Source organism: Sus scrofa, chromosome 13 (genome assembly GCF_054392235.1).
Source record: "Sus scrofa isolate SSC_HxYL_T2T_F1_AM1 chromosome 13, Sscrofa_HxYL_maternal_Yorkshire_Landrace_v2.0, whole genome shotgun sequence".
NCBI classification, from domain to species: Eukaryota; Metazoa; Chordata; class Mammalia; order Artiodactyla; family Suidae; genus Sus; species Sus scrofa.
The window spans coordinates 162,834,563-162,847,925 of NC_139395.1; the positions used below are offsets into that span (position 1 = coordinate 162,834,563).

Consider the following 13,363-nt stretch of genomic DNA (forward strand, 5'->3'; position numbering starts at 1 on the left):
TTATCACTTGCCTTTTCACTTTGCTTTTTCTGAATGAAAATTATTTTCAAGTAGTTGAATTTATCCATATTTCATCATTTCATCTGGATATATATATATAAATATATATATTTATATATATATATTTGCATCTGTATATAGCCAGATGCAATGATGTATTTATAGTTGTAGTAATTGCTAAAGTGTGTATATAACTATAGTATGGTGTATATTATAGCAATGTGTATATGTATATATACTGTAGGATATGTGTATATACATAACTATATAGTCCTAATATCTACACACTATAACAGTGTATATGTGTAAATACAGAAATACAGATACAGCTATATACAAATATATATAGACACATATTGTATATATATAGAATTAAGGAAATATCCCATTTTCTCAAGAGTTTTTATTAGGAGTGAGTGTTGAATTTTGCCAAAGGCTTGTAATGCATCTATGGAGATAAATCCTATACCTTTCCTCCTAAACCCTATTTATATGGTAAATTAATTAAGAGATTTTCTATTAATGAGAACTCCTTGGATTCCTGGTATAATCCCTAGGTAAGGTTTCAAGTTCCATCACACTGTGTCTCAGATATCAAGTTCTCTACAGAACTACCTTTGCTCTATTGACACCCTCCTCTCTTTAGCCTTTTAAAAATATTTCTCATACTCTGTCCTTGAAAGGATACCCTTTTTATTCTTTTCTCTTCTTTGTAATACTTTTGTTTTCATATTTTATATCACACTGTACTGTATTTGTTTAGAGTCTGTTTCTCTCATTAAACACTGACTGAAGGCATGGCGTGGTTCTAAGAAAGTTTTTATGTCAGTTTTCTGAATGTAAAATCTACAGACCCTAAACTGACCATCCAAAAGAGGTACTCAGGAGCAGTGCTTGCCATACTTTCCCAACTAGCTACAGAAATGAACATAAATTCATGTTTGTAATTACGTCAGATTCAGATCAATTAGGTATCAAAGCATTTCCCTTTGAGTCAGTGCAACAGCTTTCGGTATAAGAAAAATCCAGGAGTTCTCCAGTGGCCTAGCGGTTAAGGATTCAGCGTTGTGACTGCTGTGGCATGGGATCCTGGGTTTGACTCCTGGCCCAGGAACTTCTACATACCATGAGGGTGGCCAAAAAACAAAACAAATAAACAAAAAAAAACCCCACAAAAAACAAAACCAAAAAAACCACAAAAAACTAATGCCACTCAATTACCTATAAGAGTGGATTTATGCAGATTCCAAACTAGCGGTACAAAAACAGTGCTACTATAGATAACATTCTCAAATCCCCATTTCTCTTCCCATTCAGCATTGACATGTATTTATGTCTTCAAGAGAGAGGGTAACTCTTTTTTTTAGAAAAATAGATTTTTATTTTTTTAGATAGCTTTTAGGTTCACAGCAAACTTGAGTGGAAAATACAGAGTTCTCATTTCCTCCTGCCCACCCTCCCAACAGCCTCCCTCACTATCAACATCCTGCACCAGAGTGGTACATTTGTTACAATCAACGACCCCACACAATATCATTATCATGCAAAGTCCAAACTTTTAAGTATCAGTCCTTTACTTATTTTATTTATTTATTTATTTATTTTAGGGCTGCACCCACGGCACACGGAGGTGCCCAGGTTAGGGGTTAAATCAGAGCTGTAGCCACCTGTGTCACGGCCATAGCAACACAAGATCCAAGCCACATCTGTGACCTACACCACAGCTCACAGCAAAGCCAGATCCTTTAACCCACTGAGCAAGGCCAGGGATCAAACCTGCATCCTCATGGGTACTAGTCAGATTCGTTTCCACTGAGCCACACTGGGAACTCATAAGTCTCACTTCTATGGGTTTTGGCAAATGTATAATGATGTGGACCCACCATTAGGGTATCATAAAGTATGGTTTCACGTGCTAAAAGACTAGAATGCTAACTCTTTACATGGTTCTCAGGTCCACCAACAAATTTCTCTTCACAATTCATTAATCATGTAACTGTTATTCCATTCACTCCTGCCTTCCCAGCACATCTGAGTATTTTCTCATGATAGCTGAAAGGCACACTGTGATCAGTTGTTTAGTGGTAATGCTTCTTTGGACAGCAAATTGGGAGTTGTCTGACAGAACTCAGGGCAAATGCAGGCCCGTTCCTGGCATTTACCAGGGATAGTTAGATTTGACCCCATCCATGATCTCTTCTTTACGTTGTGATCTTGGGTTTGTTACTCTTCCTCTTTATTTTCCTCAGTGTCCCTCCTTATAATTACAATCTCACAGAATCTTTAAGCTAACATGAGGGATCTGAGTGAGCAAACTAGACAGTGAATGTAATAGAGATTAGAAGGGTACAGAAATGCTGGTTGGGGAGAAAAATCTAGAGTCTATTGTTCTCATTCCTTTGCTAATTTGTTAATGTCTAGACTCATCATAGAAGCACGAGACAGGGTTTAAGCGTAATTTCAAAAGTGTTCCTTAGTCCATGGTCATATGCTCTCTGGTTCCATCGTCCTGGCTGTACCATACAGCCTTGGGAGACATCATAGCATCCGGAAAAGAAGCCCTTCTGCAAAAGCTGAGAAATAAAATGCTCCATTCCCACCATTTCACCATATGTTTCTGGCAGGAACCTCAGCCGATTTCTGTCAGTTAATGTCTTTTTCTCCCATAGTGGTAAAATTCATTCACCATTTCAGCTGTCTCTGATGGACACTCAAACTTCAGCTGGTTAACACAGCCATGACTGCTATTGTCAAAAACTCAGGCTATGTCCGTTAGCCCTCAAAGAACAAAGTTTCTGTGTTTCCGAAGAGTCAACCTTCAAGTTCAAGCCAGAGCCATTCTCCTAAATCAGAGTACCCAGAGGGCTGCCTTCAAGAACTTCTCTCCCTGCTCCGAGCCTCTGACACAATGTCCTTTCTACCATCTCTGGCCTTGGTTAGTTTCCATCCAGCTTTTGGTCTTGATTACTTTCTTTTCTCTTTTCATCTCCTACTCACTTTTTTTTTTTTTTTTTGCACACTTTCCTGGTCATCTCACTGCAGGGTGCAATTATTTTTACTTTTCTTTGTCTTCTATTATCATATGTGGGATATACCACCTGGGCATTAAAATATTCAGTATTTACTTAAGTGCACTCCAAACACTTGTTTATAGTAAAAGGAGATACCACAACAATTAAATATCATGATATATTGGAGACTGATCACAATCTGGACTGGAAATCAGAGAGCTGGGTTATCATTTTGGCTTTATCACTTCTAATAATGTGACCTTGGGCAAGTCAATTTCACAGTCTCTAACTATTTGCAATATGACCTCTAATGCCCATCATGATAAAATATTTTATAATTTTAAAGATCTACACTGCAAAATTAATTTGATCAAGCCAACTACATGTTCATCAGTTAAAACAAATTTATGTTGAATCAAGGGAAAGACTATTTCAATTAAATTTGATTTCATCCTCACCTTAGGCTCTTGCATATGACCTAAAATGTGCCTAGCTCAGGACTTATGTGTATAGGTTAACTTTTGCTACAATAATTCTGTGTAACAATCACACAATTTCAGTAGCCTGGAACAATATTTAATAGTATCTAACAATGCACATTTGAGTTAGGATGGAGGTTGGTCGATCTAGATTGGGCATGGCTTGGTGGTTCTGCTCTGATCCATAAGTCTCATTTTCTTCTTGGAGCTAGCAGGCTAGCCTGAAAATGTTCTTCTTACAGTAATGGTAGAGAAAAAGAGAGCAAGTCCAATCATACAAGCAACTTTAAAGTCTTGGGTTACTCATGTCCATGATTTTCCATCGTTCAAAGTAAATCACATGGCCAAGCCCTAAGTCAAGAGTTCTCATGATGCAGGTGAGTAAAGAAGTGAATATTTCTGAACAACAATGTTACCTAACATACCATGTTTTGGAAATTAGTGATGAAAATATTTACATATGGCTTCTTCTCAGTGAAAACAAAGCCAGTAATTAAGACATGCAGAATTCTTAGGGATTAGAGTCTAATGTTGCTACTTCTCCTGTGAGATAGAACTAAATCCACTTCTAGAGAAAAGTGTTGCTGGTTTGAGACAGATTCTATGAACTTACTTGCACGCAATTTTAAGGTCCAGGTTAAAGTGTCATTTTAGTCAAATGAAGGAGGTCAAGATCATAATGCTGCCTGAAAAGCATCTAGAATCCTTCAATTTTTCAGAAAATTTCTCTGAACCATGGATGAACATTCCTACATGAATAAGCAACTGTTCACTCTATTTGAGTTGGAGATGAATTTACAAATGCTGATCAGAACTTATTTATAAAATCAGAAGAGGGTACTTCAAAGAGGAAGCTAAGACAAAAACACTGTGAAACACTTGCCATATGATATATTAAAAAACTGCATGACATATTGTACTATACAACTGTCTATGCCTTTAGTGAAACAATCCAAACATTGTCCAAATCTGCCACTTTTTTTTTTTTTTTTGTCTTTTTGCTATTTATTGGGCTGCTCTCACAGCATATGGAGGTTCCCAGGCTAGGGGTCGAATCGGAGCTGTAGCTGCCGGCCTACTCCAGAGCCACAGCAACGCTGGATCGCTAACCCACTGAGCAAGGACAGGGACCAAACCCACAATCTCATGGTTCCTAGTCGGATTCGTTAACCACTGCGCCACGACGGGAACTCCCCAAAATCTGCCACTTTTTACCTCAATATTTCTACTTGTATTCATGTCTCCTAATGAAATAATAAAACCACAATGACCTTAATACAAATTACTGATGATTAATTTGTATTAAATAAAAATAACTACACAAGAAGCAAGTCATATATACATATATGAAATTAGTCTTATTTCTTTCTTGAGAACAATGAGAAACTGTCTAGATACTCATGTTGCAACAGAACAAAGGGTGGGGGAAAAATGTAATTGTAATGTATACATGTAAGGATAACCTGACCCCCTTGCTGTACAGTGGGCAAATAAAAAAATTAAAAAAAAAAAAAAAAGAAATTGAGGGTAATTAAAGCAGGCAAACATTAGTTTATTTCCCCATTTTTTGAGCTGTATTAGCTACCTATTACTGTGTAATACATTACACCCCAAACTTATTAAATAATAAATATTTGTTATCTCACAGTGTCTGCTGCTCAGGAATTCAGAAGAGGCTTAGCTGGGTAGTTGTGGCTCTCATGAGGTCCAGCCGAAACATCAATGAGGATGCAGTTATCTGAAAACTTGAATGGGGGCTGGAGGTTGTGCTTCCAACATAGCTTACTTAAGAGCCTGGCTCAGGGTTCTTGCTATTAGCAGGAGGCCTCAGTTCCTTGGCAGCAGGACCTTTTGGTAGGGCTATTGGAGTGTCCTCACAGCATGACAATTGACCTCTTCCATAACAAGTGATCAAAGAGAGATGGAGGCAGAAGCTACAAAGTATTTTTATGACCTAGCTTTGGAACCCGCACTCTGGTTATTTCTGTGATATCTTATTGGTTATACCAGGCCTGGGATTGGTACTCACTCACAAGCTTGTACAAATCCATGACTCTGAGCGTGAACACCTCCTTAAATTTTATACTCCATGTGCTTTGTTCGCCTTATCCTAGCTCTGACCAGCTATATGAGTCAGCTGTATTCAGCATCAGAGAGGCCTATATAAGAGGCAAGAATCCTGGGGGACATTGTGGAGGCTGGCCACCACAAGAGTTACACTCTATCAAGATTCTGATCAATGAGAAGGGACATCTTCTGGCTCAGGAGTTCTCAAATTTGGCTGAAAACTTGAATCATCTAGGAAGGCTGATGCCACAGAGGTTCTGATTTCACATGATGCTTTTTTTATCTTTTTTTTTAAGGGCCGCACCCTCGGCATATGGAAGTTCCCAGGCTAAGGGTCCAATCGGAGCTGCAGCTGAATCGGAACTGTAGCTACTGGCCTACACCACAGCCACAGCAACATGGGATCCGAGCCGTGTCTGCGACCTACACCACAGCTCAAGGCAACACAGATCCTTTAACCTACTGAGCAAGGCTAGCAATTGAACCCACGTCCTCACAAATACTAGTTGAGTTCATTACTGCTGAGCCGCAACAGGAACTCCGGCCGTAATTTTTTTTTCTTTTTTATTGACACAACATTGTAAATCAACTATACCTCAATTAAATAAAATCATTATCATTATTTTAATACAAGAAGTTTGGGAAATAAGTGAATGATAGGATAAAAAAGCTTATGAAAGAATTAATGGAGAAAAGAAATAATTACAAAGAAATTTATAATGAACTTGCATTTTCATCAGTATTTAATCCCATATCTTTTTACCATATGACCTTACATGCATTTCTGCACTTAAGAACCTAGTTAAATATTATTTGTGGAGAAGTTCTGTATTCTGCATGTGCTGACATCCTTGTCATGATGTTTCAAAAACAACACTCTCCCAGTCATTCTCATGTCTGGCCAGGAGTAAGTACACTGCAAAAGAACTAAAGTTTGCGATTGTCTGAAGTTCACACGAAATTTGCCTTTTACATCTATTAGCAACACGTGTTCTCCCCTCCTAGAGAAGGGGTGTGGGGAAGGTTTAGACGAACGAGGGGTATCGGTAATTTATTCATTCACTGAGTGGTGCTGAATATGGAGCAGGTCAGGCTGACGAGGTTTCTTCTCCATCACTTATTTGTGTTCTGTTTGAACTGTTTTATAAACGATTGGTAGGGTTAATTCATCAATGCTAGTCTGATTTGAGGCTCTTTATTTGTTTAAGGAAAGATCCAAATAGGCAGATTGGAGGAGCAGGAAAGTCCCCAGATGAAAATGAGTATAACTGGACCTGAATGAGTTGGATTGGGATTAGGCTGCCTGTTTATGTATACAACAAGTTTGCCAATAGTCTGATGTACACACACACACAGAAGTAAAGCCAAGAATGAAACCATTCTTAGCTCAAATTCTAGAGGCCAATGGAGTATTTTATCTTCTAGGCCAGGTGGCCTGTTCTCCCTCTTCATCCCATGGGCAGGAGCCTGGGCTGAGATGATGGAAGAAGAGTGAGGATGGGAACTGGGGTTCTTGTGCAAAAAGAATTCTGTTTTCCTCCACTGAAAATAAACAACTGAACTTCAGTACAAAGACTAGCTGCACTTTCCCATTATCTAGAATTTGAACTTTCGCATTTTCTTCTTTTGTAATTTTTATAGGGAATGCAGCAAACCTTAGAGATTATCATAATTTTGATGGATGGTGTCGAATGCCGGCAGATGCTTTAAGAGAACAGGATCTGGTATGGGCATAAGCTTGAAACCACTGTCATCACCTCAATCAGAGAATTAACATGAAAAATAAAACCACTGCAAGTATTTTTTTAATGACAGCAGCCGACTCTGCACTTGTTACACGAGCAAGAAAATCCCTATAGATCACAACTGGTGTCAGCTTCACATAGACTCTTGTTTAAATTTCAGGCATATGCAGATGAAAGATGGTGAGTTGCTGGGGAAAACAGGTCATTCACTTCTGACATCCATTTCAGCTGCAGGGGAGGCTTGGCTAGAGGGCGATTACATTAATAAAGCACAATATACACTTTTTCAATAAGATTCTAGCGGAGTTCTGCTGTGTGGCAAAGTCTCAAAGGACTATAGTGTCTCCATCTCGTGACAAGGCAGATCACTTCCAATGGGCTCTTGAATGCAAACATACTTGATGGGAGGTGGAGGTGGCTTGAAAGGCGGGGGTCGTTCCATGCTAGAACAAAACATTGCTCATTCATTGCTAAGAATGTCAGTGGATGATGTAAGTGTGTAAAATGTGTTTTTTAAAGTAGGAAACAGAGAAAATGAAAGAGACGTTTCCGTGGTTCTCTCAGAATTTATCCTGGCATAACCTGCTTGTTAGTCCTGTTATGATATTATCATTAACATTTATGTCATGTTCTATAGTTTGCAAATCATCTTTATCATAGCATTATTTAATTTGTATTTAGGAATTGAATATTATTGTCACCATTCGACAGAAGAAACGGAGTCTCAGAGGTTTTAGGCACTTTGCTCAAGAGAATCAGACCAACAATTCAAGCCTTTTAACCCAAACCTACACTCTCCATGGCAACTACCTCCTAATAGAAGTGTTTCTCTTATGGGTTAAAACATTCCTCCAGAGACAAAAATTTTAAAATTCTGAGACAAAAGACCGAAGCTTTTCAAATAGTTCCTCTGCCAACCTTACCCCTGGCTCTCACACCCACTCACTGGGTATGGTGTGAAATGATGGAGCTGGGAAGTTAAGCTCTCCTGCATCCCTAATTTGATTGGTACTGGATGGATAATGCCCAAATTCCTTCTGCTTGTATCACTGAGCATTCTAAAGTCACCCTTGTATAAAGTACTCTTCTATGTTAACACGATTCATCTCTTTGTCTAAAAATGCAGCAAGCATCCAGGTGAGTTTGGGAATTAGCTGTAAATATGCTCAAGCTCTCTTGATGTCAGGAAACAGAAGTATATCTGTGAGCATATTTATGTCCATGACTCAAACACTTCTGCCTCTTGTTTGTCAATCCACAGCACCCTAATTTCTCCAGAGTGTGTGTGTGGGGGGGGAGTGTTGTTTCTCATCTCTATACAGACATTTGAATACAGAACAATAAAAAAAATCGATTCTGAGTTTCAGATTCCTCTTTTCTCATTTTAATATAAAAATCCTCAATGCCCATTACCTGGTTTTCTGATGATTTAATTAAGAAGATGGATACAATTCTAGGAAATTTGCAAATGTGCACTTCTATTTTTTCAGGGAAACTAAGAATTTCTCAGGATCACCTGGTGGCCAAAGTGTAGCACTTGGACAAGAATCTGGAATTTCTGATCACTGGTTTGGTGTTTTATTCGTCACAAACACTCCCTGAATGTGGTTACAGTCTTTGAGGATCCCCTCAGAAAAACAGAAGGTGGTACTGGACACGGTCAGTGTTAACTGAGAGAGTAGCAGTTAACACACAGAGGCTCTAAGTGTTCTGAGGGTCTTCTCTACACAAGGACGAATCCAGACTGATCAAAAATAGCCAAGTTAGAAAACTGAGGCTTGACCTTACATGTCATTTCAGATTGCCGAGTGGAGGGAGAAAAGCTTTGGGAAATATCTGAATAAGACAAAAAAGGGGTAACCTACTGCTCACTTTCTTTTCCTCTTGGGGAAAGGGGGGGGCAGTAAAAGCCCATTCTGCTGAAGAGCAGCTGGAAATTCCTTAAAATTACCTTTCTCACTCAATTTCACACTTGAGCATCTAGGCCCAACCAGGCCCAGGCAGTTCAGAGATGCATGAAAATGAAAAAAATAATGAAGATTAAAAGAAAAATCAGTTTCAGTTTTGAGGTACAGTTAGCCCCTGTTCTCATTTCATGCCCACTGACTTGTTCCATCCGATGACTGTTTCAGCCTGAACAGGCCAGGGACGGGGGACCAAGTCCGAAGATGTGCATCTAATCCCAACTGTGCAGTGCTGGGGAAGCTAGCGTGGCCTCTCTGAGCCTTATTGCCTCAGTCAAATATGAGGAACGACATTTAAAGTGCTGAGTGATTATTTTACTCTGAAGAAAGCATCTGTTCCTGCAAATCTTAGTAGTGTACTCACATTTCTTTTTGGTATTGACACCATTTTCTTACTCCAAGACCAAACAGTACGAGACAGGAAAAAAGCAAAGCTGCTACAATCACTGGCCAGGACATTCCATCTTTGGGCTTATTGACTACAATCCCTGAAAAGGGCATAAAAAGAGATGACCTTTAGTGCCAAAGTTTGGCAACTGGAAAGCAGGATAAGCTGATTTAGTTTGCTTACCATGGGAGTTCCTTGATCTCAATCATGCTCTGGGACCATATCTACTCCTTTTTCTCCTTTTTGTTTTTGCATTTATATAATTGCCTTTTTTTTTTTTTAAATGAATGTCTTTCTTATTAGAATGTTCCAGAACTAATCTTTTCTTTTCTTTCATTTTCCCAAGGGCTTGGACAATTCCTGGCATATGCTGTCCAACGAAATGTTATTTGTAAGAATGAGTACATAAAATTGATAATCTATCAGTGTGTTTTCCAAATTTAGTCCAGTAAAGACAATTATATGTGAAGTACTAGTCTAGCTTGGGTTTTCTTATTCTTTGGGGAGTTGTTAAATGCTTTCTGAAATATTAGTGTGTTAGAAGGAGGACGGGAAAGTAAAAAGCATTACAACTGCCTAAAGCTCTGAAAGTCCAAAGCCAAGGGGGCCTAGCTAACACCTGTGGAGCCGGAGTGCTCAAAAGACCATCATCCAAGATTTCGCATTTGGACTTCTCTCAAGGAATGATAGCCACAGTAGCAACTTTCTCATCCTTTTCTAGCACCTTGCCCCTTTTTCCTTCTTTCTCTTCCATCCATCTCAGCAATAGAAAGGGGAGAAGAGACAAAGAGGACAAAACTGAAACCAGTTGGTTTTACTCTTTCTATTGTTTGAAAAGAGAAAAAGTTGAAAGTAGAGGCCTGGTGCAAATTACACTGGGAGGTGATGGAGAGACTGATTTTTCTTATCCATGCTGACTGTCCTCAAACTCAACTCATGCATTACACTTCTGGCATCTGAACACCAAGTCAAATGGTATGAATCAAAACCTTTCAGACAGTGTGGCTTCTAGACCAGAGGCAATATAAACACAGAATTCTGGACTGCTTGACTTTTTCTTTAATGTGAAGGAAAAAATTAAGAAGATGAATTCTCTTAGGAAATAAGATTGCCTGGTTCTGCTTGGCAAAGAATAAAAGGGAATGTTTATAATTACATATTATTTTTTTCCTTTTTATAAAGTGATTTATTATCATGCTAACAATTCAAACTGTGAAGAAATATAAAACTACAATGAAAAGGAAGTATCCTTGCTACTTTAGGTGTCAGCTACCCATACTAGAGGCAATAATTTTTAATAGTTAATTATGTATCCTATCAGATATTTTTATGCATACATAAGAAAATATATGTATCATGAATACATATCCCTTCTTATTTCAAGTGGGGGCATACTATACATATTGTTCTGTTTTTGGCTTCTTTCTCTTACAAAACATTCTTGAAATACTTTTCATGAAAGTGCATAGAAGTTTATCTCATTTGATTAAATAACTGGATAGTTCTCCAATGTACTTTTCTATAGTTTTTTTAATTGGTCTCAATGTTAGATGGTTAAATTGTTTCCAGGCTTTTCTTACATCTAACAAAAAGCCAGTAAAATTTCTTATACATTATAGGTAGATCTTTAGCTCTTTAGATTACATAGACCATTTGGGCGAAAACAGTGCATTTTTGTATCAGAATTATCTGGGTTACTTTTCTTTCACTGTTACAACTAGATTATAAACTGCTTCTGGTGGAGCCTAGTTTTTCAACTTCTTTGACTGCCTCAGATTTATTACACTGCTTTTCATAAAGTGAAGTTTCAAAAAAAATATATACAGGCTAAAAAACTGGATTTAATATATTAAGTTACTAAATCTTTTCTAAAGTTTTCCATAGTTTGGATGGCAGCCACGTGATGTTGTCATGTTAACACTGGTTACCAGTGCTAAAGATTTTTCCTTTTAAAATACACATCCAGGGATGCGAGGTCTTCCTGATGTTTACCCTAAGTAGACATTAACTCGGTGTCAAAGCAGACGCTGAGGCCTCCTGGAAGCTCACACAATCCTATAATACGTAACTATGTGGCTCAATATAGGCATTGATGGCTAGAGAGTTCACAGAGTTCCAACCACTAGAATACCATGACTACAAAAGAAACAATCATGTAGGAGGTCAATTTCAGACTACACTAAATTCTGGTTTAGCAAGGTTAAAACTTACTAAGCTCTACACTGGTAATATAATGGGATATAGCATTTTACCTCCAAAGTTTTAGAGAAATGAAAAAACAAAAGGTTTTAAATAGGTCTTATATTGATGCTTCCAAATTTCTCCCAACGAACCATAGAAAATGAGACCATTGATTTCAAGAAAGTCCTAGTGGAGAAGCAGAGCTCCAAACTTGCCCTATTTCTCCACAAGGCGGTTATTTAAGGCACCAAGAGCTTAAAGATGTTGATAGGACTTCAGTTTGCAGCTCCATTGCCATGTTGTGTGCAGGATGATGCTTCAATCATTGTTTCACCTTCCGTATAAAATAAACTGAGTACCCAGGTGGAGTTCACCAGTGAACCAAATAAACTTCTGAAGTGAAAGAGTTGATTATGCCCCTGAATTACAAACAAGATCTGCATGGGGACGGTCCTAACTTTACTCAATAACTTGACCTCTTATGACATAAAACAAGGGATTAATTACATTTAGCGTTGACAAAATTTTATAGGAATACTCTTTGTTCCAACAATCAGACAATTTTTTGCAAAACTGAAATGTTTCTTACTACTTTTCACATGGCTAGTTCTTACTTAATTTTCAGATTTTAATTTAAATATATCCTCAGGGAATCCTTTCTTATTTCCCAATTAAAATCAGATCTTCATGTTACACTCTGATAACATCTTGTACTATATCATAAAGATTTGTCGCAAAGAAATTGAACTGCATGGTTATTTATTTACTATATATCATCTATAATAGGCTATAAGCTTTAGGAGACCAGTGTTTTCAATGTATTCCCAATAACTGGTACAGTGACAGACAAATTGTAGGTACTCAATAAATGAATTTTATGAACAAAATACTATTTTTTAAAAAATGGCATGACTCACCAGGGATATGCATGTGATTATTTTCAGTAGATCCATTGGCAGTTGTGGGAACTTCTGAAAATGCTACGGTTGTGTTGGTGAAGATGTCACCTAGGGATATAAAGGGAATATCTGAACTGATCCTAATGACCATCTTAACCAGGTCCAGAGGTGTAAAATCATGATTGGACTTCACTTACTATTAGAAAGAGCTCAATTGGCGTAAATGTTCCTAAAATACTATGCGTAAAGTTTACTGAGGGCCAATTTACACAATGCCAGTTATCCTAGGATCTAACAGCGATCAAAAGAGTGAAACTTACTACTGGTTTAAAGAAAAAAGAGAACAACACAGTACATACAACAAAATAATATATGCTAAAGAAGCTCCATGAGATGGAGATCCCATAGTGGCTCAGTGGAAACAAATCTAACTAGTATCCACGAAGACACGGGTTCAATCCCTGGCCTCACTCAATGGGTTAAGGATCTGGCATTGCCGTGAGCTGTGGTGTAGGTCTCAGCTCATATCTGGCATTGCTGTGGCTGTGGTGTAGGCTGGCAGCTGCAGCTCCAATTCTGCCCCTGGCATGGGAACCTCCATATGCCATGTGGCCCTAAAAAGACAAAAA

At 38.2% G+C, this 13,363-nt stretch overlaps 1 protein-coding gene across 5 annotated transcripts in view; it reads right to left on the reverse strand.

Annotated features, from left to right (window-relative positions):
- Nucleotides 1–6,270: 6,270 nt before the first annotated feature.
- The window catches only part of CD96 (CD96 molecule), a 283,642-nt gene continuing 276,549 nt past the window's right edge, over nucleotides 6,271–13,363 (reverse strand). For 4 of the 5 annotated variants that reach the window (XM_084986926.1, XM_084986928.1, XM_084986927.1 and 1 more), the window contains 3 exons: nucleotides 12,753–12,842; nucleotides 9,631–9,754; nucleotides 6,271–7,745 (listed from right to left, as the gene is read on the reverse strand). In XM_084986926.1, the coding sequence (XP_084843052.1) occupies nucleotides 7,637–7,745; nucleotides 9,631–9,754; nucleotides 12,753–12,842 (323 nt within the window). In that variant the 3' untranslated portion in view covers nucleotides 6,271–7,636. 5 annotated transcript variants of the gene reach the window in all.